Genomic DNA, 25718 nt, shown 5'->3' with positions numbered 1-25718 from the left:
CTTTAATAAAGAAAACGTATTTTTCTTCAAAGGCTTCATAATATACGTAAATATGTTTGCCAATATTGTATTTTTCTTGCCTAAAGCATTTAAGTTGCTTTATTTGACTTAGGTTCTAAATAAGCCGCACAGGTCGATCGGTCATAGGGTTAAACAACGCTTAGCGCAGTCGGTCAGTGGATGTGTGAACATCTTGTCTTGACTTTCCTTCGTGTTCAGTGTGCTACAGTGTTTCAACGGAACTACGTTCGGAAGGACACATCCGATATCAATATTGATTCATTTCAGTTCGAAAGTGCACGTGCTTCAATTTTGTAATTTATTTGTAAGTCTTTAGGTAATTTGATATGTTTAAGGGCGAAATTCAATTTACAAACAGTTAACGATAAGTACTTAAATATTGTCTTAGTCAAAAAAGTAACTAATCGCTAAGTTCTTTTAACCAGATTTTTATACAAATTGCAGCAGACGCATAAATAGTTGCTTTTTGGAATTAACTCTTGTCAGAAACACAACGTCTGCAAGATAGCTTTTTTCAGTTTTATTTTGTGGCTGCAATTTGCATATTATTATGTTTGTTTTGTAAAAGCAACATACATGCAAATGATAAGCATTAAATATATTTTTTGTTGCGAGCTAATTTTTAAACTGTCAGCGAGATTTTTTCAATTTTGCTAGGTAACTGTTGTTAATTTTGTTGATACAATTATAATTTTTTATTATTTAAAGTTATCTTTACTTAATGATTGTTAATGCAAAAGTAACTACATCTGTTCCGTCTGACGCCAAAACTATTGAACCGATTGAAATGAAATTTAGTACACTGATAGGATAGTGACTGAGAATAGACATAGGCTATTTTTTTATCCAGATACGGCAGGTAGTTCCCTTCAATCGCTAGTAAAATCGCAGCGATCAGCTATTTATAAATTAATCAAACATTTTCTTTCATCTTTCAGTTATCAGAAGAGACATCGATATCTAAAGAAGATCAGCCGCCAGACAAGTGGGAGTTCCCGCGGCATAAGCTGAGAATCTTCAACATCGTTGGAGAAGGGGCTTTCGGTCAAGTGTGGAGAGCACAGGCCTTGGATATTGCTGGTATGTGATATTATTACTTAACTATCAGGATCTTAGGACTAAGGGATCATAGGTAATTCGATTATTACGAGTTCCGTTTTCAATGACAAAAAGCACAACAGTTTGTCACCGGAAAAATCTTTCAAGAAGTGAATTATGAATTAAACTTTAATTAATATAATTTTATATTGATGTATTGAAACTGTTGCTAGGTATTTATTGATAAAATTTAGAACCTTGCTGGCTCTATTATTTTTACTTCTATCCAAGTGCATAGTAATGATTCATTACTTGCACAGTCGAGAGCCTATGAAATATAGTGCTTATTTTTTTATATGAAGTATCTTTAGGTTTCCTTTACTGTACTAATTCATATTTAAAGAGAATTAAATAAATGATAAAGAGGTGCGATGAACTTTGAGCGCAAGTTTCAGCGGTTTTAATTAAACTTAAATTAAATAAATGTAATCTACCGTAGTTTATTTTGTCACCCTAGAGAGTTAAGTGAAAGTAACCAAACCACAAAATGATAGTTGATTAAATTATTTACCGAACAAATAGGTATGATACTTTCAGTAATCAAACATTACTAACTTTGTAATTTATTACACATAATTAAATGTGTAATTCAGCGAACTTCTCAGTATTTAGATCTATTTGTTTTATTTTATTTGACAATGTTTCACTTTCAACTGTTTTACATTCGAATAGCAATATTAATTATACTAGCTGTATTACAGCGGTTTCACCCGCGTCCTGTAGGAACTACTGGCAATACCGGTATAAATATAACCTATCTTATCGGGAAGAGTGTAGCTTTCCAACTGTGAAATAATTTTTCAAATCGGTTCAGTAGTTTTGAAGGCTGTGGGTACAAACAATCAAGCAACAAAAGTTTTTTACACTGCTGCTCAGTATTCGGTTCTATTTGTTTTAATTTTATTTGTCAACTTGCTGATCCCGCGAACTTCGTATCGTTCAAACCTTCCCTGGACCTCTACAAAATCGGCTCTATCCGCCCAGCCGTTCTCGAGTTTTAATCAGACTAACGAACAACGATTCATTTTTATTTATATAGATGTATTTAACTCTCAACTGCTTTTGCATGCAAACAGCAATATCTATTACGTAAACAAACTAATCGTCACCATTGTATATTTACCTTAATATTGAACGGAATAAATAATGGAAATGTCAATTATCTGTATCACTGTGGATACTAAGTTTAGAACCAACTTTAGTGGGAAAACGCCTGAACTTAAAAGTTTACCAAGTTTCGAAGGCACGATTTTAAAACGAATAAATTATTGAAAAGGGTGGTTTCGCGCTTATTTTCTTTAAGAGTCTTGGAGAAAAAGGAATAAAAGAGAAATTGAACACGAGTACGATATCAGGTTTATTCAAAATTAAATGTTAAGTAATTTTTTTTATATGAAAGAAAAATTGAGATTTAGGAAGTAATAATAAAATACGCAGAAAATTTTTAGACTATTGATGACCTCACCACGAACTACCCATATAAAAACTAGCTTTGAATCATTAAGTAATTTTTGTAAGCCATGTAGTTATTAACACCCTCTCCCTTCTCATATCACTACTAAAATTCTTCCCTCGATCTACAAAAACCATCAAAAGTCCATAAAAATAAAACAAATGAAACATATGACCCGGAATGCGTGACTCAAACTTTTTCATAGTTTACTTAACCTAAGCACGTCGACTCGAGTGGCGGTCTCAAGTAAAAATGTGAGAAATGTCTCAAAAAAGTAAACATTGAAGCCTTATATAATATAGTAAAGTTTGTTTGTTACATTAAAACAAATAACCGATCAGTACAACGCCTAAAAAAATCCAATACAAATTGACATAAAGTTAAATGGGGCGATTGAAGATCTGACGATGTTTATGTCCTAAAGATTTTTGTGAAACCTAATCAAACACAGAAATAAGATAGGCTTTGAATAACGCAGTATCCTGTTATATAAAATTTGAAATTGAATATTTTTATTCAATCAATTTTTAACCATATTTACATTTTAATTCAAAACTACCTATTCTATTTAAAAAAAACGACCTAAAACTAAAACTAAAAGGCATAAAAAAATTCGTCCCCATCGCTGTCGACTTGGATTTAATGAATATAAACAGAGATCTATAACTAGGATTCAATGCGCAATACCAATGCTTCCCAAAGTAACTTTTCCACGCCGCAGAAAGTCACGGACAAAAGCTAGTAAAAATACCATAAATAAAAAAATGCTGAGTCACGTTCGTGGCTGACGGTGAGCCTCATGTTTTTAATGAATAATGCACATGGGAAATGGATTTTTGGGCTATTTTTAGCGGAGAGTTTTTTTAGTGCAAGAGGATTGTAGTTCATCGGGTATGGGGATAGTGAATGAAAGTTTAAACTGGGATGAAAATAATTCAACTACTTTACTCTTCAAAAGTATAAGCAGAAACCCAAGAATTTGTTTTATTTAAGGAACGAAAGGACAATGCTCAAAAAAAACCCAAGCCCGGCGCAAACGAAAAGTAACTCAAATTATAGGTAATAATAGGTAATGAAATACTGCATAGGAGGCATCATCGAAATCAAAGGCTAAATGTATGAAATTGCTATTTGATTTTTAAAGGGGTAACATGAGCAGCTGGGGCTTATAGTTTAATTAAAGTGCTATCTGAAACAACAAACAAGTAATATGGCAAGTAATAAGCTTCTCCAAAAAGATAAATCAATACCGAAGTACAGGCTGCAGCGCCCACGTCATCGCGTCATGAGCGTTTTACATTACTTAGGGTGGGCTAGACATGAGGAACAGTTCGCGCATCCCGCCACATTTTTGTATCTCGTCGTGTCATCGTCCTTTGTTTAATAGAATAAGCGATTTTCAAACGCAAAAGAGTCATTGAAAATCATCAGCTATTCACTCACGTCCCGTAGGAACCTTACGTCCTTTCTTAGGTAAGACTATCAATGTATGACAATTAATTCGATTGAGTAGATGTGGTATGAAAGCGTAAGACTGAATCACTTTCACATTTATGCACATGCATAGACTTGGGTATATGATGATGATGATGTCCTCCCAGCCGATTATCGGCTACGGCGGCTGTTCTCATGTAAGGAGATTAGCCAACTACGCAGGACATATTATAGTGCACCAGCATTTGCGAAGACACAAGTGCACTCCCTATTCCTTCACTCTCATAACCCGATGGGACGGCAATCCGACACGACCGGAAGAAGATCAGGCGCAGGACCGACATTTACGTGCTCTCCGATGCACGGGTGTATCAATCACTAGCTTCCAGGCTCCGGGCTGCTTTGTGAAAGTCTTCTAAAACCCACAAAGCGATTTCGGCCCGACTCGGGAATCGAACCCGAGACCTCGTGCTCAGCAGCCGCACTTGTGACAGCTAGACCAACGAGGCAGGCAACGACTTGGGTATATATGGTAGCAGGGGTATCGATTTTTCTATCTAACCGGGGACATCAGACCACTATTTGCTGCAGCTGAACAAAGCCCTACAGGGAATGAAAAAATAGAAAAACGATCATTGTTTTTTATTTGCCTGTATGTATATACAGCAGTAGACTGGTCCCTGTTTACTCTTATTTTAACTGAAAGCCACAGTAAAATGTGTTGTCTAGTTCGTTATCTAAGCAAATACAATGTACAGATTTATTCGTGAGAGAAAAATCACATGCCTTAGACAGAAAATTAGTTTCGTTAGGCTTTTTACACGGAAGCCGCAAAAGAGTTGTTAACCTTTTTTCTGAAATGTCGAGATTTGGCTTCAATTGTTACCCGCAATTCCACTCGCAAACTTGAAAACTGAAAGCTGCTGGCAGTACCAGGATAATGTAGCTTCCCAACAGTGATTTTTTTTTAAATCGTTTCAGTTGTTTCGGAGCTGTTAGGATACAATTGAACAAAATAATAATCTTCATTATATTAATATAAGTAGAAGTATAGATTATGTAAAAAAAGGATATAGGAACCAAAGAAACTTTGACAAATTTTTATCTAGGCACGGGAAGAAGTTCCCCAGGGACACGTCTACATAGCTTGACATTATAAATTGTTCAAGTTATTGTATAAATTGCAAACTCCTTACAATTTAACTAGAAAACAATCATGAAGTTTTAATTCAGGCTAAATTACCCAGAATTATTTATTGTTTGTTGTTGATAATATCTGTATTGTTAAAACAATGTTTATTTGTTTTTGGCTTTACAAATCAGATAACATTTAGCTTTGCCAGCTTTCACTGATTCCTGTAACAGTAAAACGTTGGGATGCGGGTATTTTATTATTTGGTTTAATTTGCTAAATTTTGTTCATTTGTTTGTTCATTTCAATGGTTTGGTAACTTTATTGTGTCGTAATAGTTTCTATTTGTTTTAGTAGCTTGGTTTTGTAGGGATTAGTAATTGTGTTATTATTATAGCATGAATTCAAATTAAACGTAACTAGTTATTCTTCGCGGTTTCACCCACATTTCTTGAGAATTACTTTCCAGCAAGCGGACAGGAAATGACCTATGTCGTTTCTCAGGCTCTGAACTATTCGTATGCTTTTTAGTGTCCGAGTGTAATTTTAATCGGTTCATTAGTTAGATTGTGTTCAAGCAAACAAACAAACTCTTCAGTTTTATAATACTTATTGGTGTAGATATAGACCTGCCCACACGAAGTCACGAGTATCCGTGAAGGTCGAATAGAGGCCAATTTATGTATCAAGTAGGTACTACATTTTATTGTTATACAAAAGCCTACTGTTATTCTAGTACAGTATCAAACAAAGCTTGTAATACAATGTATTTATAAACGGCTTCCTACAAACAATTTCACGAAAATGATTTATTCAGTACTTAGTTGCTCGTTTCTTTGTCAAGGGAAAGAAAATATTATTTTAATCATTGATTTTGAGACTTGACCTACCTAATTGATTCGGAATTATTTACCAGAAATCATAGTCGTATTTTTTTTTTGTACAAGGACTTATTTTATTTTAATAATACGATTTCCCAGATTTTCTCGATAAATGGTTTTTGTTTTCCACTAATTAGACCTTGAGAAATTCGTGGGCTTTATATTTATAATATTAGTAATTTTTCAAAATGTTACAGGCAAGAAAGGCGAACAAACAGTAGCTGTGAAAACTCTCAAAGAAAATGCGTCAGAAAAAGAAAAAATAGATCTACTACAAGAGCTGTTAGTTATGAAGAATTTGGGAACCCATCCCAATGTCGTGCAGTTGATTGGCTGTTGTACAGAAAAGGTAAGAAAGCTACAACAACTATGTATTTCGAAGATTAATGATGTCATTTAAAATAAACTTTTCATATAGGAACAGATGATCAAGCTACTCCAATCTCAAATTTCCCAATCAATATTGAACCTTACACTTAAATATAAAGTTCAAAATCTGTTAAAGAAAGACAGATAGTAGTAGCTTGATAGGTAGTGTTGTTGTTTTTCAAAGACAGTGATGACTTCTTATAGTTACCATATGATGAGTAATAACTCTGACAAGAATGGACAAATGTATGTTAAGTTTTTGATAGGGTTGCAACTGATTTCCTATAAACTAATAGTCCATAATACCCTGTGTCTCTTCTATGTGTTTCTGCAAAGCATCACATGCAATGTTTGGCGCCACAAAGCTTGGCGACAAGTTTACCTGATCTCGAAATTACTAAGTTAAGTACTTTTGAAAACTATGTATGTACGTACACATGTATGTTGGTATTTAAGTCTTGTCTGTATTTATTTATCTAATCAGACTGTCAATACAAGTATTTACGAATGTCTTGGCTGTTACCAATCTTAGACCTAATATTAATGGAATTCCAATATTGCAATCTAAATGTCATTTGTTCGCGATATATCTTCGGTTGTTTGTGAATAGGGTATTACATGCATTTTTGAAATATATCTTAAATAAATTCTTTAGTCTTAATATATCTCTAAAAAATTAAAAATATTTTTTTTTCTCACGTTATGTACGAATATAAATTAATTGTTTTATCATAATTTCAAATTTCGCGCGTATTTCGCGAAAACGCGGCACACAACGGACGCCATGATTGTTTTTTGGTCATCACGTCATTACGCTACTACAGCTGTCAGTAATACATATTTTGATAGGGTCATTTCGCCTGTTCGCGACCATTTAGTGCAGTTGGCAAGTTCGACGGCGATAATAAAAATGCTCCAGCACTCATTTCCATGTCAAATTTGTGTAATGTATTCCTTATATACTCTATTTTAAGATTAACTTTCAGATGTATAAGAAATATCTTACGTTTTCTATTTAAATCGATAAACCTCAGAATTAGGCGTTTTACCCAGTTTGCGTCCACAAAATCCAATTCGCGTCCACCCATGGTCCAGTTCGCGTCCAGCGGATTTGAAAAGGAATATAGGGGTGAAATTGTTAAGAATTAATAAAGAAAGATTGTATTTGAACAATTTCTTTATTTAACAATACACTTAATTATTAAAAATCAACATTATCATAATTTAAAATTCACTTTACAAAATAAAAATAATTCTTCTCAACATTGGTTTAAGTAACTTAAAATTAGGCAATTAATTTTGAAACTTGAAGAATAAACAGTAATCAATTCTGTTAATTTTACTCTAAATCACAGGGAATGCTTAAGATCCGCCTTGATTATACTAAGTTTTGGCCATATTATTTTTTTTATTAGCCTATGCTGTCCCACTGCTGGGCAAAGGCCTCCCCCATAGCCTTCCATTTTTCTCTGTCCATCGCTATTTGTGGCCAGTCCGAGAGGAAGCTGTCCAAGTCTTCTCTCCAGCGTTTTCTTAGTCTCCCTCTCGGTCACCTTCTATCCTCAGGGATCCAGTGTGTGGTGATGTTGGCCCACTTGTCCGGGTGCATTCGACTTCAACTTTGCAGACTTATTGCCCACATCTACTATGCCCGGATCTTGGACCGGATAATGGTGTTGCGTAGGTATCCGGTCACTAAGCCGTATGCTGAGCAGGCTACGCTCCATGCTCCTTTGGCATACTTTTAGCCTGGACTTTTGAGATTCGGTCAAAGACCAAGTCTGAGCGCCGTAGGTTAGGATGGGCAGAATACACATGTCGACTAGTTTCCGCTTCAGACATAAAGGGAGTTCTCCCTTCATGGACCAGTAGCTCTTCCAGGCGTTTTCGATCCGTAGATCGATTTCATTTCATATTAAATTAACAAAACAATTTAATAATTTTGTGTAAACATACAACTAAAAGAATTGTTGAGTCAATAAATTATCAGACAAGGTAGCATATTCTTTGCATATTTTTTATCGATTTATTCTTCTCTCGAATAACATTTAACGCTTTATTTAAATCTTCTTCTGTGTATGTTGTCTTTTCCTTCTTTTTTCCTGTATCGGAAGAACTTATCTTAAATGAAATTACTTATATCAGTTGATAATTTAATTATAACCACGTATATATCTTAATAAAAAAATGTACTGTTTAATATATTAATATTAAACAGTATGTTTTAATTATTTTTTATAAGCAAGTATTTAACGAAAACAGTGGACGCAATTTGGTTTATTATTATAGAGGATAGTTTTAGTTCGCGTCCATTGTGGACGCAAAGTGGAAGTTTCGTAAAATTCGATGTAGTAATTCGCGTCCAAGGTGGACGCGATTTTACTCGTTAAATATAAAAAACATTACCAAATTCATAATAAACATTATACTTTTATTCATCATTAAACTGTAGAAATAGCTATCTATCCTAAAATTCACATAAAACAATATAAAACTTACCATCAAACACGCCGCTGCACACTAATTTTTATCTAAAATTCTGCGTGTTTTCGCTTTCTTGTTGAAGAGCCTAGACTAATTATTTTTTCTAAAAGGATTGGTTGGACGCACAGAACGTTTGTCTATCTGTGCGTGCCTCTTATACATTAACGTATTAGCGGTAATGACTTTTCGTTTGATTAGTGTGTTAATTGACTTGTTTTCGAGGATTTTTAAAAGGAGATCGGCAAAATGGACGCGAACTGGGCTATGGGCGCGAACAGGCGAAATGACCCTATGTATTGAAAATTTTAACTGACACTTTTGTTCACTACCGTAATGACGTCATTAGCATGGCGGCGACATTTCGTAGTGTTCAAAGACAGATAAAAAAACCTAAAAACTTTAAACTGCAATAAAAAATATATTTATGTACCTTACGAAGTGAAACTAACATTTCCCGATTGCTTTTCCTCTAAACAATCATTGTAATTCACTTTTAATTTTTTTCTCATCTAGACTAAAATACCCTATTGATGACATTAACAATCTTCGATGAGTGAAGTTAAATTGTGTTTATAGAATAGTTGAAACGTTTTAGGTATTTATATATTAATTTTATGAAAAGTTTCAATGAGCATGATTGAGGACCACGGGAATGAAAAATAATTGCAAAATATTTTTGCAAAGAATTTCAAAATGAATCTAGTTTGAACTTAGAAATATAATTTTTCATGGCCTTTTTGTACCTACTCTTTAAAAAATACCATTTATGAAATTCTAAATGTGTGTTTTAATCAATACACAACCGTTGTCCTTCAGAATAATTCATTTCAGTTTTTATTGTTAAGTATATAAGTATTAAGTTTTGTTAATGTTAAGATTTAGTTGGTATTAGAAATAAGTAACTATGCTATTGTAATAGGTGACACCGGTAAAAAAAGGTTGCATGTTTGGTGGTAAAATAAATAAATATATAAACATTTTAGGTGAATTTTCACGACCAATTTTAGTTCATACAATTAAACTATGGTAAATATTACTTATAATTTCTACAGGAACCAACCCTAGTAATAATGGAATTCGTAAGCCTGGGCAAGCTGCAGCAGTTTCTCCGGGACTCTCGAGCTGAGCGTCATTACGGGAACACGCATGGGAGTCAGTTCTTGACGTCACAAGACCTTACGAAGTTCGCGTTCCAAGTAGCTAGGGGCATGGACTTTCTTAGTTTACAAGGGGTAAGTTTTTTATTATTTTTTATTGCACAGTTTTTGAATATTTTGAGTTTTGTCATGGGTTTGTCATGTATTTCAGAGGTTTAATGTAACGCTTTTAAAATGACTTAGAAGTAATTTGGTTAATTTTGAATTGTAGTAGATATATACTTATAAAGAAACCGACAAGTTATATATACTTATACTTCCCTGCCGATTTCGGCTATGGTGACTGCTTTCAGCTACCATTGAGAGAAGAGCTAGGATGATCAGCTCTTCTATGCGCCCTTTGATGGCTGCAGTACCCTATTTTATGTGTAAACGTGCGCGAGCATTGGCTGCACGTTAGGATACCGCCCACGTAGTTATAATGAATGGCTACTGGTGTTTTAGCCTTAAGAGCATCACGCTTCGCATCCAGTGCGGATTTCCTTTGCTCTTCGAAATCTTTGATCGCATTTTTAAGTAGGCCTCTCCATTCAGGGCGGCAAATGGCTTTTGTCTCCCAGTTCTGAGGATCAATGTTGCACCTTTTCATGTGTCTTTTCTGAACATCCTTGAAGCGTAAGAACTGGCCACCTTGTTTCCGTCTGCCGTTCTGGAGTTCAGAAAGAAGATGCGTTTGGCCACCCTATCATCATCCATGCGTAAAACATGACCGCACCATCTGAGCTGTCGCCGCATCAGGTACGCTTCTATGCCGCAGACATTCGCGCGTCGTAGCACTTCGGTATTTCTAATCCGATCCGACCATTTGATTTTCAGAATGTCTCTTATGCACTTTAGATGAAATCGGTCCAGCGCCCGTATATGTTTCCGATAGAGAACCCATGTTTCAGCCGAGTATAAAAGATTTGGGAGGACTATGGCCTTGTAAACGGAGATTTTGTCGAAAGCTTCAAATCATGTGTGTGTAAGACCTTGGCTCGTAATTTACCGAAAGCAGCTGATGCAGCGCCAATGCGATGGTTTATTTCGGCATCAAGGTCACACTTGGATGTAATTGTGCTGCCCAGATATTTGAAGGTATTCACTTGCTTCAGCTCAGTATCGCCAATGTTTACCTTGATAGGTTCTGTAGCTCCTTGAGAGTCGATTGCCATTACCTCAGTTTTCTTAACACTGATTTTTAGACCGAAACGACAACAGACTTCCTGAAGGTTAGTCATCAGGTTCTGGAGCTCTTGTGCAGAGTTGGTAACAAAACACAGATCATCAGCGTACATGATCTCCGTTATAAGAGCATGAGATACTTTAGTATATGCTTTTAATCTGGCCAGGTTGAAAAGTCCCCCATCAGTCCTGAAACGTATTTTGATTCCAGCAGAAGTTTGTTTGAGTGCTTCACTGACAACGACAGAAAAGTAGAGAGCAAACAGTGTTGGCGCAAGCACACAACCTTGTTTGACCCCACAGGTGACAGGAAAGAACTCTGACTGGTCACCATTATAGGTAACACAGCAGGTCATCTCGTCGTGCAGAAGGCGAATCATTCTCACAAACTTCTCAGGACAACCTAATTTTGCCAGTAAAGTCCAGAGGGCTTCCCTCGGCACGCATTCAAAAGCTTTTTCTAAGTCCACGAAGCACATACACAAAGGTTGGCCTTGTTCTCGGCTTTTTTCCTGGAGTTGCCTGATGGAAAAGATGGCTTCGCCGGTGCCCCTGTTAGGTCGAAACCCAAACTGAGTCTCTGGCAATATGGCTTCGGAGACTGGTAAAAGCCGGTTGAGAAGAACTCTGGCAAATATCTTCCCAGGGACAGAGAGGAGCGATATACCCCGGTAGGAGTTGCAGTCGGAACGATCTCCTTTGTTTTTATACAGTGTCTGTATACGGGATATTTTAAATTCAGGTGGTATTGTTTCCTCGTTCCAAATGCGATCAAAAATTTGCCAGATGTAAGTATGAAGTTGCTCCCCTCCGTATTTCAGCAGTTCTCCGGCGATGTTATCAACGCCAACTGCTTTTTTGTTTTTCTGCTCTTTGATGGCTTGAACAACTTCAGCAAAAGTTAGTGGTTCAGCAAGCGACTCATTCGGCGGCAGAGGATGAATACGCCTTATATGCTCAAGATCTGCTGATCGATCTACATTGAGCAGGTGGTTAAAGTGCTCTGCCCAACGATCAAGTATATCCTGCTTAGCAGCGAGCTTTTGGGAACCATCTAGGGATCTTAATGGAGTGCAGTTTTTTATGGAAACGCCAATCAACTTACGCATTTCTTCATAGAAAGCGCCTAGTTGGTGGGTATCTGCAAGCAACTGTATCTTTTTTGCCTTTTCAAGCCACCATCTATCTTTCATCTTCCTCGTTAATTTCCTTAAGGAATCACCACTACTTCGGACTTCTTGACTGGATTTATGATTTCCTTCATTACGCTTTATGAGTACACGATGCTGTTTGAATGCTTCAGTTAGGGCCCTATCATTCTGGTCAAACCAGTCCTCGTTGTTTCGTTTTTTGTATCCTATGGTTTCCGTAGCCACAGTCAGTACGGTGGATGAGATCTGTTTCCATTTTGATATTAAGTCACCTTGCTGGGCATCAAACACATCTAGCGCATCTGTTAGGCCTTTCTGGTATTTTTCTTGAAGATATTTACAATCCAGTCGATCTAAGTTGAGAGATATTGGTTTAGCCCTGCAGGGTCTTCGTGGTTCACGAAGGCGGAGTCTCAACTTAGTTACCAAAAGCCTGTGGTCTGTCCAGCAGTGCGCGCCGCGCATAACGCGTGTGATATGCACCTGGGAGATATCCCTTCGTCGTGTTATCGCGTAATCGAGGAGGTGCCAGTGTTTAGAACGCGGGTGCATCCAGGTGGTTTTGAATTTGTCGCGAAGCCTAAACAGAGTGTTTGTGATGGTGAGGTCGAATTGGGCACAGAGTGTGAGTAGTAATTGTCCGTTACTATTCATATTGCCCACACCATTATTTCCCATCACGCCCGGCCACGACTCAGAATCTCTGCCAACCCTCGCGTTGAAATCGCCTAGCAGCAGTATTTGTTCGCTTGAACGTATGCTGGTAAGGCATTGGCAAAGTTCTTCATAAAACTGATCTTTGACACTGTCCTCGTTACTCATTGTTGGTGCGTATACGCTTATGACATTCAGGTAGTTGTCGTTTGGTAGGTGAAGGCGTAATGTGATAATGCGGTCCGAGATGTATTGTGGACATTCTGGCAGTTTTTTTACGATGGTGGATTTGATGGCAAACCCTACGCCAGCTAGCCTTCGTTCACTTTGGGGTCTTCGTTTCCAGAAGAATGTATAACCACCGCCGATTTCCTCGAGTTCGCCTTGGTCAGCTAAGCGTGTTTCGCTTAAAGCTGCCACGTCTACATTGTATCGACCAAGCTCACGTGCTACGACAGCAGTTTTACGCTCCGGGCAAAGGTTTCCGTCATTATCGATTAATGTACGCACGTTCCATGCGCCAAATGTCATAAATGATGTTTTTATCTTATTTTTCTTGTTACGTCGACCGCGAGTAATGGGGTGCCCAAGCAGCCGCGGTTGCTACTCCCCCAATTTGACGGGACAAGCATTTTTTTAGGACACCTTTTCTAGCCCCCTCCCCGGCTGAGCGGGGGAAGCAGTGCCTCCCTAAATAGGGCTGCTTCATCACCTAAGGTGCTGCCCAATCCACACTGTTGTCCCAAGTGCAGTGCAGAAACGACCACTCTCCTTAGGCTGCCATACGTGCAGGCTTCAGACAAAGCCGGGTGTGCACCACCACCCAACCTCACTACTTCAGCCCATCGCCGCAGGTCTTTTATCAGGATCCAGTAACCAGAAGCAGTCAGTTGCGCGGGAAATATTTAAGTGCGTAAGTGTTTGCGCAGACACAGACGCACTCTCTCGTCCTCCACCCTCTATTCCCAGTGGAACGGAGAGCCGCCACGACTGGAGAAGGTTTTGGATGCAGTGAATGGCCGACGAGCACTTTTGACCTCTGACGTCGCCCTAAGCCTATCACAAGACTTCACTGCCCCGCCGAATCCGCCACTACCGGTTGCCTATCAGCGTTGGTGTGCCATCTTCGCCGGGGCAGATTCTACGCATAAAGCGGGAGGTATCCGCAGCTAGTGGCTACTAGAGCCTGCTCTCGCACACGTCCGGCGCCGGCGGTGACCGCCGCGCTACTGACGGCGCTCGCCGCCGTGCTCGACACTGTGGCGCCCTCCAGCGGACACGCCAGGTACTGTGGAGAGCCTGCTCTCGCACACGTCCGGCGCCGGCGGTGACCGCCGCGACAAGTTATAACCTGTTTCTTTATAAGTGAGTGAATAGGATTGTATTGAAATATTATACCTGCGCTGATCGGTACCTACCCGTACAGGTTTGTCTGTATCGGAAACCTGTTTCATTATGTAAGCACCCTTAGACTGCTTATTAAGAAATAGTTTATCCAATACCATAGACAAAATGTTATACCTACTTCCACAGACTGTTGTCACAAAATACAACAGAAGTCAATCTACATATAAAGCGCGTTCGAGTCACGCAGACACAGGTGTCTATGTGTGCGTGTTTACAGACGCGCTGTCTCAAAACAACTCAAAACAGTGCGAGCGCGGCTGCCGCTTTCTTGAGATACGCGCGTCACACACAAGGTAGATAAATGTGCACGCGTTGTGATACCTACCTGTACTGTAATTTGACTGTAATATTTTTAATTTTAATAACAAAAGAAAAAGTAATAATGGGGCAACAAAAAAAGTCGAATTATAATTGTTCAGTGGACGGTTGTTTTAATACAACAATAAACAGTGAACTGTCGTTTTCTAGCCTGTCGTATTACCTATAGTATGTACCTACTTATTTTCTCATATTTCGATGGTTCGTTTAATAAACGCAGTAGGTAGGTACAGTTAGGTGGGTAGGTAAGCGCCCCGGCGGCGGGCGGCCTCTGGCCCAATGCCGTAATAAGTTTTGCTAGTGTCGACCCAGGCGAACCTCCCAACCTACCCTCAAAGATTATTACTAGTAGGAGTTGATAATTTTTGTGATCATGGCGAGAGTATGTTGTAAGGTAGACGAAATAAAATTCGCACATCAAGGTTTCTGTAGGTAGAAGCAAGCTTAGATCAGGGACTGTGCCAACCCATTACATATTTTTTTTTTTCGCAACTAAAGAGGTACTTTGTTTTACATTGTGTTTTATGGTATATATGTATGAATAACAAAATTATAAATTGCGATTTCTGAAAAAGTTCGGTATCTCGTTCAAACGAATTTCCGTTGAAAGTGTTTATTAACCTCTTGTATGCCACATTAAATATTTTATTATTATTGGTTTATATTTCATTTTTCCTGTTTAACTCTCAACAATAAATCAAATAATTAGATACGAGTACCACTACCACGTTAGTTTTATGCGCATAAAAAAGTTGACAACCCTAGCGCGACCGCCGAGTTTAGGCATGAAAAGTGAAGTACATACATGAGATTGACTTCTGTTGTATTTTGTGCTGTTGTATTCATTATAGGTGTAAGGTTACACTATAAAGGAAAATAATGAAATCTTTTGTAATAAATAGCGTTCTTTTGAATTCGTGGAACATTAATAGAGCCTAAATAATAATTCTTTAGCGCTTGTAGTATTTCATTTCTTCGAAAATTTCATTATATTTTCAAGTGCCTAAGCACAAAATACATAGGTACAGAAGTCAATCTCATGTATGTACTTCACTTTTCATGCCTAAACTCGGCGGTCGCGCTAGGGTTGTCAACTTTTTTATGCGCATAAAACTAACGTGGTAGTGGTACTCGTATCTAATTATTTGATGTATTGTTGAGAATAAAACAGGAAAAATGAAATATAAACCAATAATAATAAAAAAAATTATGTGGCATACAAGAGGTTAATTATCACTTTCAACGGAAATTCGTTTGAACGAGATACCGAACTTTTTCAGAAACCGCAATTTATAATTTCGTTATTCATACATATATACTTACCCTACTCTTTACTTGTGAAAAAAATATTTTTGTATGTAATGGGCTGGTACAGTCCCCGATCTAAGCTTGCTTCTACCTACAGAAACCTTGATGTGCGAGTTTTATTTCGTCTACCTTACAACATACTCTCGCCATGATCACAAAAATTATCAACTCCTACTAGTAATAATCTTTGAGGGTAGGTAGGCAGGTTTGCCTGGGTCGACACTAGCAAAACTTATTACGGCATTGGGCCAGAGGCCTCCCCGGGGCGCTTACCTACCCACCTAACTGTACCTACCTACTGCGTTTATTAATCGAACCATCGAAATATGAGAAAATAAGTAGGTACATAGGTACTAAAGGTAATACGGCAGGCTAAAAAAAACGACAATTCACTGTTTATTTTTGTATAAAAACAACCGTCCACTGAACAATTATAATACGACTTTTTGTTGCTCCATTATTACTTTTTCTTTTGTTATTAAAATTAAAAATATTACAGTAAAATTACAGACGCGTGCACATTTATCTACCTTGTGAGTGACGCGCGTATCTCAAGAAAACGGCAGCCGCGCTCGCACTGTTTTGAGTTGTTTTGAGACAGCGCGTCTGTGAACACGCACACATAGACACCTATGTCTGCGTGACTCGAACGCGCTTTGTATGTAGATTGACTTCTGTACCTATGTATTTTGTGGCCTAAGCGTGAAACAATATAAAAATACGGTTTACGGCGCCTTTTATCCTTCATAGGACTATAAACAGTCTGCTTTCTCATAAAAATGTAGGAAGCCCACTTGTGAAATGTTGATGAAATCTATTTTATTAATGCGCCCTTTTATTTAAAGGAACTTATTCGGGAGTGACCTTTGAGACGGTTAGTTTAGGACCTTAATTAAAAAATGAAAGTAAAATGGAATCATCAACTGTCTAGTCTTTTCCCAACTATGCTTCCAGTCTAACTGAATGCAGTTGAGTACCAGTGTTTTAAGAGGAGCGACTGCCCATCCGACCTACTTAACCCAGTTATCCAGGAACCTCTTGGCCTTTAAGACTGGTTCTCAGACCTACTGGTTTTTAACTACTCGTAACGATTCCCAAAGATGTTCAAATGACAACTGGGACCTACAGTTTATCGTGCCTTCCGAAACACGGTCATTGGTTCCAAGTTATACTTAGAAAGTACATACAAACTTGGAATATTTGATTGTTTGTTTGTAACTTTGTACAAAAATATAAACTGATTTGTAAATGTGAACACCATGTAGCATTTTAATCATTTTTTTATTCTCATATTCTTTGTCTATTGTGATTCTACATGATCTTCGCATGTTATTATAGTATATATCAATACATACAAACTGTAATACCTATTATTTTTTAAGAGTAACCATGGAGTTTCTTGCCCGTTCTTCTCCATAGGAAGCTACTTTTGGAATGGGCAACTAGAATCAACTTTATTTATATTTTTTGACGTTCACAAGTGCTTGTGAAGGCTTAAATGAAATAAATGATTTGACTTTGACTTTGAATAAAATAAACAATATTTAAATTCAATTTAATTTCAAAAAATGTCTACCCCATTCGGGTCAGTCCTCGTTCCTTTATTGACTTCATAACGCCTTGCAAATTATATTCTATTTTCAGAAGAATTAAATGTTTAATAGCTTCCCCGATTTTGTTATTATTTCAGCTGCCTACAAAAGTCAGTTGCCATTTACAAAAATGCTGTGAATTAATTTTGAAATATCGCCTCTTTTGTTTTTGTGGTATCTGAAGTTCTCAAATTGTCTCTGTTTTCTTAGGTTAATGGCCTGAGGAGTGATATTAATCGTTGGTACAAGAATTTTTACTTAGTTCAGTGAATGACTCTTAGTACCTCTGGATACTTCAGTGCTATATTTATATTTTTCAGTCGATGAATGGGATTCATAAATCATTCAAAATAAGATGAACAAAATAATAATGAGTTTTGACTGTCCCTTCACATCTATAAGAAAAATACTTGTATTTTCAGTTTGCTGAATAAGTCAATTCAGCCATTCCCTGTAAAAATGTTGATAGTATTATTAGAATTGGTTATATTTGACAAAACTTTTGACCTCTTGCACCGCATACAATATGGCCATGGGCTCAAAAACTTTTGTGCGTTTCAAGTATCTAATTCACTCAACTCTTTTATATTTCTTTCAATTTATCGATATCGACAAACCATTAACCCCATCTCTATTTGCAGATAATCCACCGAGACTTAGCAGCGAGGAACGTGCTGATCACAGAAGACAGGGTGTGTAAAGTCGCTGACTTCGGCTTTGCTAGAGATGTGGCCGACACTCACGTTTATGAAAGAAAGAGCGATGGGAGATTGCCTATCAGGTTAGTATATATTAGAATATTATCTATCTGTATCTGAGTATACTGAATATATAAAAATAAATTCCTTGGTCACGCCATCATGCGTGAACGTCTGGACCTATTGAGCTGAAAAAAATAGAGGGGGGGGGTAGCTTAGAACCCAGAGAAGGATGTAGGTTATTTCTGTTACCATCCGGCTACGGCAAGTAGTTATATCGGGACGCAGGTGAAAACGTGGGCGGAAGTTAGTATTTAGGTAATAGTGTATAGAACAGTCTTTATATGGATGGAGCATCATCAAATACTTTAGGCTTCACAGAAGTGTCAGACTGTTACTGATAAACTTAAACCGTTGTAGTTATTTATTGCGTGACAGCGGATAAGTCATACTTATTCGTGTTTATGTACATGCACATTTTGTGAGCTTGAAGCCATGAAGGTAGCATTTTGTTTATGACATATAAGCGTTCACTTTGACATGGGATCAAACATTTAATTACCCAAAGTTTAGTTTCACTATCATGGCTTAATCTCTCTCTTACCCTTCCGGGATAACAGGCAAGGTACCTACTTGCCTATAGTAAAATAATCGTTTATTTATGTCACGCCACGTAACTTTGCAATTCTAAAATTAACCTTTTGACCCCTAGAGCTTTGTTCTTACACATATTTTGGAGAAGTAATGTTAGTCCAAAGTTGTCGGCCTATTGACTTCTCCATAATCAAAAATATTTTGAACAAAACACTACTGCACTTGTTTAAGGCGTCAAATCACTAATTTCAGAATTACAAAGCTCGTGGCGCAAACTACACTTTCCGGGATCCCTGGACCAATTAATTAGTTAGGATCCTAATACCTTAACTTTATTTGCATTTTGTTATCATATTGTAGTACCTATGTTATAATAATCCTAATATTTCGCACGCAAAAGTTAGTGTTAGTCTTGTTAGTTACGATAGAAACTTTCGTTGTTAGTTTCATATTACCTACCTGCTCAATTTGTAACCTACAGGGAAATTTGTAAGTTGATGTTCTAGATTATTCGAAATAATATCCTATTTCGGCGAACAGACAAATGAAGTCAGTTATTCAGACTTGAGTTTCTAAGTTAGGTAATATTATCACGCCTCGAAACCCTTTATAAGGCAAAGCTTTGAAATGAAGGGCAATTTCGGGCCTTAGAATCCAGATTCCCTTAAGATGTTTTCCTTCACTCTCACTCAGTCATTGGTGTCCAAGACATATCCAGAACATCATACTAAAACATTGAAATGTTACATTGGGTACTTACTGAGAGACTTTGGTATTGTAACTAACACTACGACTTACTAATAAACTTTGTTTTTGCCCAAATTAAATGCTGTTATTTCTACATTTTCAGATGGATGGCACCAGAATCTCTGTACGACAATATATTTAGCGTTAAGTCCGACATCTGGAGCTTCGGTATCCTGCTGTGGGAGATCGTGACTCTCGGCTCCACTCCCTACCCAGGGTTATCAGCTAATGATGTCATGAAGAAGGTACGTAAATATTTAGCTAGTGTAATTATTTATAGACGATCTCTATCCTAATCCTTTGTCCGAGGTAGTAGGGAGCGAATCTATCTATCTAAGCTGCTGGTTGACACTTGACCAAAAGACTTAAAATAGCATTCTACGAATATTATAAAGGTAAAAGTTTTTGTTTATGGGATGTTTGTTCCTCTTTCACACTACAACTAGTTGATGAACTTTGCTGAAAAATGGTAGCATGTATGTATGTAGGCTACTCTTTACCTTGTACGGGGTGTAGTTCCCTTGGTACACGAGTGATATCGCGGTTGAAAGCTAGTGTACATAATAAAGGACTAAGAAATTCAATTTAATCAGGCAATTTATATCAACTGTTATTACATTACATATGGAAAGCTATAACGTATTGAAAATATTTGCACTCATTGTGAATAAAAGAAAAAGTTTCAACAATGTTAAGAAAACTTCAGTACGGATTGTATATTTTAGATTTATCAAAGTAAAAATACATGTATTAATAGTTGAGTGGACTAGAAATGAGTTAGATCTATCGACGAAACTAACTCAAAACCCCTTTAGAGTAGACATGACAGAATTTACTCAGCAACTTAGGTGATAAATTGTAAGTTTTTCTAAACCTCTCTCAAGTTATGACATCTTAATCTTAAGTTCAACCTTTACTCTTGAGCTTTGGACAATAAATCATGTGTTTATTCAGCAAATAGTTTCACGTGCTAACATCTTCATGACACGTTATTTTTAAGTTAAAATTACATCGAAAGTCGTAGTTAAATCTATCGATATTGGGCGCATTAACAAATGCTACTCAATAGTGGTTGTGACTTTATTTATGTGATTAAAGTCAATGGGGGTAAAATTACCCCAGTCCAAAATTTTATTCAATATTGCCCTGGATACCTTGTATTCTTGCCGCTATTCAAGCAAGTAAACAATGTGTCATCAGTTCACCATAGACGTTTTTTAATTAAAAACAACAGTATTTTTTTTAATTATTGTTATAAAACTTTAATAACATTACTTTCAAAAGCAAAGACAATATGAAACATGATTTTTGCACTGAAGTAACCAAAATTAAAACGCCTCTTCCACAATCTTCTTCCACGCACAAATAAAGCCCACTAATACTGTCACTTGAGTGATAAAGAAATTACATAATTAAATAAACCAAAAGGTTACACATGTTACAAATTAAACAAGTGTAGGCAGTCACCGACAACTTACCCTGTCAACAATTTAAACGAAGTTGAGTTACCTAGTGACAAGTCGACTGGGGAATTATTTAATTGATTCTATTCTTGTACACCTACGGTTCCGGATTGGTGTAAATGTTTATAGGTACCCAAATCTATTTTAAGTTTAGCTAGTGGAAGTTAGATTATGGGAATGTTGTTTCGCTTATATGCGACTTTTTGAAGTCCCATATTCATAACTATTGACAATTAATTAGTTTTGAATCATCAATTCGTTGACTGCCGTTCCTTCAATGAACCGTTTTAACGATTTTCACAGACTAACAAATACTAGTACCTTAAAGTTTTGAAAACACAAATAATCTGAAAAAAAAAAACCTTTTCACAGTTATTATAAGAACTACTGCGAGATAAATTGGCTATCGAAAGCTGAGAGTTTTTTTTGTTAGTAGGAGATTAGCACGATTATAATATAAGTACTGCCTACATATAATAAAACCACAACTAACCACCATGTTTTTCCCCAGGTAATCGAAGGCTACCGTCTCGAGAAACCAGAGCACTGTCACCGCGAGCTCTATAACATAATGTACTACTGCTGGGAAGCCGAACCGAAAGACCGACCCGACTTTGCAGACATTGTTGCGAGACTTGAACCCCTTATCAATAAAGACATGGACTATATACAACTGGAGAGGTTCCCAGATCATTCCTACTATAATTTGCAGCATTTGGATGGGGAAAAACTATGATATTTTTTGAGTATTTGATTTTATTTTTAAGTTATTTTTTCTGGTTAGACCGTTGACGGATAAAAATTGAACTTGATTTTTGACAGCTGTTGCCAATTAATTATTGTATAACAAAATTAAGGGCAGCTCAACAGGCAAATTCTTACACTATTTGCTAATAATATGAAAATATTTTAATAAGCCTGTATACATTTAAAAGTTTTCTAGAAACAATTATATCTACTGGCTGTGTATGATATTTGTAGCAGCTAGAAAATTCTTGATAGACACTAATGTAAATCAAATAATTTATTTTTAATTGTAAACGAACAAAGAAATAAGTGCGGCATGAAATGTACATTAAAACACAATGATATTGTTTTAATTATTTGTATTATATTGTGCATTATTTAGACTAATTATGAATACTTATCTATACCTTCATTGTTTTAAAACTATGGCTTATAATGTAAATATCTTTTGAATATTACTCACGCTTAAAAATTTCAAATGTGTTTTACAGCAAACTTGGGTACTTAATTGCAAAAGTTGGCGTAACATTTCGTAAAATTCAACTCATTTATTTAATTTAAAAATAATAGGCACATACTCATTACAAATGAGTTATGCAAATGAAAAACGAACGATGCAAAATTTTCGAAAAATCTGAGATTAAAAATACTTTTTAATGATTGCAATAATAAATTTAAGTTATTTTAGTTTCTTTTTTTCACATAGACTAGTCTTTAGAATATCATAATGATTGTAATTGTAACTTAAGAATAATGGTCCTATATTAAATGTACAGTAAACTTAAAATAGGTAAACATACGATTTGTATAATAAATGTTTTGTTGTAAGTGCTTTTTAATTTTTTGACTTCATTCCTGGACACCTACTCCTTATCTAATTCCAAAGTATCAAAGCACAAAGCTTACTGAATCAAGACAAAAGGTTCACTCTCCGTTTGAAATTCGCGAATTTATTTTGTACATAATCACAATTGACAATGACTTCAACAATAAGAACCAAAGTTCCACTAACATACCCCAAAGCTAAAGCCAAGAAACCACCTTGCAAATGCTCCGAAGACAACGGATTAACATCGGATTTCTCCTTCAATAATGCTCTCAACTGTCGAGCTCTCCTCCTTTCGTTAAAATGCGCAAAATGCTGCCTCAGACCTTCGTTTAACCCACTCTGCTTAAATATCGTTATTGTTGTGGAAAACTCCATCATGAAAGGAAAGCCTCTTAAAGCTATCGTTTCTATAGGCACGCTAAACACATTATCTGTGAAAGTATAGTACTTATAATTACCGACGCTGTCACTCAGTTCAGGTGTTATTCCAGAAATGTGGGCTAGTTCAAGACGACTACAGAGTAAGGAAAAATTTCTATGCACAGCAACGTCTATCATTGCTTCGGTGATGTTGGTGATGTCAGTCCATTGATCACCGATGCGGTAGTCGAAAGGATCAGTAGAATTATAAAATAAATCATGCAATTCTTCGAATCCACCAAACTTCAAACCACTTTCAACTAACTCTTCAACTGTTTGTATTTGGTACTCATAAGATGGGTTCGTCAACACTTCGAATAGTTTCGTCTGGTATGCCGTCGAAAAGAGCATACAATAAATGTTGAGAAACACAAAAAATACGCGCAGACTTTCTTTGACTGGGTGCAAATAAGATACGAAGCCTAGTACTGTTATCCAAGTGTTAAGAAAACAGTGGCGAAAAGAGCGATTGTAATCTGAATCCCCACTAAGTTCAGCAATAATCTTCCATGTTATACCACATAAGAAAAATCCAGCTATTACAGAATACCAAACCAAGCTCTTGAAAATGATGACTAAGGCTACCCAGGCTGCTGATTTATGAGCTCTTGGAACCACCCAAGTATATGCATCGGCTAGATATGTTACTGAAGTCTCAAAATCTTCATGCACATCAAAGTCTGGAAATATTCCTCCTAATAACAAATGCCCGGACTTAGAAGCCAATTTCTTCAAACCTCCGTTCCACTCACCAACGTTTTCCCTTTCACCTCGATATCCATCAATAAAGTTATATCTAGCCTTCATTTTAAATCGCTTGAGCATAGAGTCAATCATTAACTTTTCAATATTAGCGTCATATTTATCTTCACTGATAAAAGGATGTCTTTGTAAAGCTAGAACTTCGATAACACAACCCTCCATGTCATGTGGGATTTTGTTATCAAAAACTTTTCTATCATGTTTCAGCACTCCACTTTCACACATGTTTTGTACTACAAGTCTTTCTTTAGCTGTTTCGTTGAAGTAGCCACAATATTTTGGAGGATCATAAGGTCTCCAGCTATAAATGATAGCATTTCGAAAGTTGTTAGCTTTGGGTACAGCTATAATCACGTTTATTGCATTGTATTTGAAAAGGCAGCTGAGCACTCTCTCAACATAATCGATGTTCACTTTATCATCCTGAACAAAATTGAAGAGTAAAATAATAAATTTTGCAAATGGATTCCAACTGCGAGATCGTATAAGTTTACTTGCCAAAAACGAAAAGTCTGTGTAGCTATCTATTATGATAACGAAATAGTTGGCAAATGGTATTGCCACATAAACATCCACGTGGAGTACTCCAAGATTATAATTATCTAGATCACAGATTTCCACTTCGTTGTTAGGACTCATAACTTCAATACTGAACTTGATTTCTTTATGAAGTCTTTTCAGTAGCTTCGTTCTGATTCTCGTAACTGATGTACTTACATTATTAGTGTTTGCAAATATCAAAAGTCCGGGTTCATCAAATTCATTGTCAATTACTTTGGCAATGCAATTTGTGTAATCATTGACTACCGTTGGACCAAATGGATTTACAGCTCCATCCGAAATAGGAACTAATATAAATATGACTATTACTATTTTATCAACAGACATCCGTGTTGCCTTGAATTATAAGCTATTAATACTGAAAGCTAAACTCCGAATAAAGGCTCTGCATGTGTTTATTAATGGTTGGTTATTATCTACACTGATCTCTACTTTAGTAAATAATTGAGACAAATCATGCCATAATTTATGTTATAATTTTAAAATTGCTACATGCAACATTGTTTCAATTCTTTAATATAAATAATTATTTGCGTTGACACAGTCATATATCAAATTATATTATTATCTTCATGAACTGTTCGCTATGATTCAATTTAAACATTGATCGTTTGACTTCTATATATATGATCGATTGTCATTGACTTCTATATAACTTTAAAATTGCGTAAACTATGCACACAAAGCTATGCTAATGGTATTTTAATGTTAAAGTCATGAATTTGGAAAATTATATCAATTATATTAATACCAACAGTAAAGACTTACTAAAACAACGTTTTCACAATATTTGAAACAAGTATAAACTTTCTTTGCTTTCCAAGTTAAAGTCAAAAAATATTATACCTAATATTAAAATTCAGAATAGACTACAAGTCGAGACTGCAAACAGCCCGGACACTACCAAACTTATTGCCGTCTGCATGCATTTAATATTAAAATTTGCGAACAAAATCTACATCCACAATTTCGAAAAAGTGTTCGTACAACATTGAATTATTTGAAGGTTTCCACGGACGGTATCTAAAATACACGGATTTTATAGTCCAATGATTTTAGACAAAGATAAAGGTAGGTCTAGAATCAATCTATCTTTGTCCGTGTAGAAATCCTTAGAATCTAGAGGCAATCTTTTAAAGAATTTGTGAAAAAGATAGTGCCGATTTTTTTTTGTTTAAAAAACTCCAATTAAAAGACGCTTGAAATAGTGTTTTTCCTTAACATAATATGTTATAGCCATATTATGGCTTAGGTACATATAAGTTGCTAAAAAC

General features: G+C 36.3%; 2 protein-coding genes across 3 annotated transcripts in view; one reads left to right on the top strand and one right to left on the bottom strand.

The window, feature by feature from the left end:
• The window catches only part of LOC110379194 (tyrosine kinase receptor Cad96Ca), a 101552-nt gene extending 78852 nt beyond the window's left edge, over nucleotides 1-22700 (top strand). For both annotated transcript variants that reach the window (XM_064037282.1, XM_064037281.1), the window contains exons 6-11: nucleotides 960-1101; nucleotides 6217-6368; nucleotides 9925-10104; nucleotides 18265-18404; nucleotides 19766-19907; nucleotides 21637-22700. In XM_064037282.1, the coding sequence (XP_063893352.1) occupies nucleotides 960-1101; nucleotides 6217-6368; nucleotides 9925-10104; nucleotides 18265-18404; nucleotides 19766-19907; nucleotides 21637-21861 (981 nt within the window). In that variant the 3' untranslated portion in view covers nucleotides 21862-22700. The remainder of the gene's footprint in view (nucleotides 1-959; nucleotides 1102-6216; nucleotides 6369-9924; nucleotides 10105-18264; nucleotides 18405-19765; nucleotides 19908-21636) is intronic.
• An 82-nt stretch (nucleotides 22701-22782) lies between these two features.
• Nucleotides 22783-24771, bottom strand: LOC110379185 (uncharacterized). The gene has a single exon (XM_021338727.3). The coding sequence runs from the start codon at nucleotides 24769-24771 to the stop codon at nucleotides 22783-22785; it is 1989 nt and encodes a 662-aa protein (XP_021194402.3).
• Between the last annotated feature and the right edge of the window lie 947 nt (nucleotides 24772-25718).

The sequence above is a fragment of the Helicoverpa armigera genome, chromosome 12, assembly GCF_030705265.1.
Source record: "Helicoverpa armigera isolate CAAS_96S chromosome 12, ASM3070526v1, whole genome shotgun sequence".
In the NCBI taxonomy this organism is placed as follows: domain Eukaryota; kingdom Metazoa; phylum Arthropoda; class Insecta; order Lepidoptera; family Noctuidae; genus Helicoverpa; species Helicoverpa armigera.
This window is presented reverse-complemented; position numbering and strand designations above follow the sequence as displayed.

Coding starts and splice junctions, on each gene's coding strand:
- LOC110379185 (XM_021338727.3), bottom strand. CDS start 24,771: ATGTCTGTTGATAAAATAGTAATAGTCATATTTATATTAGTTCCTATT.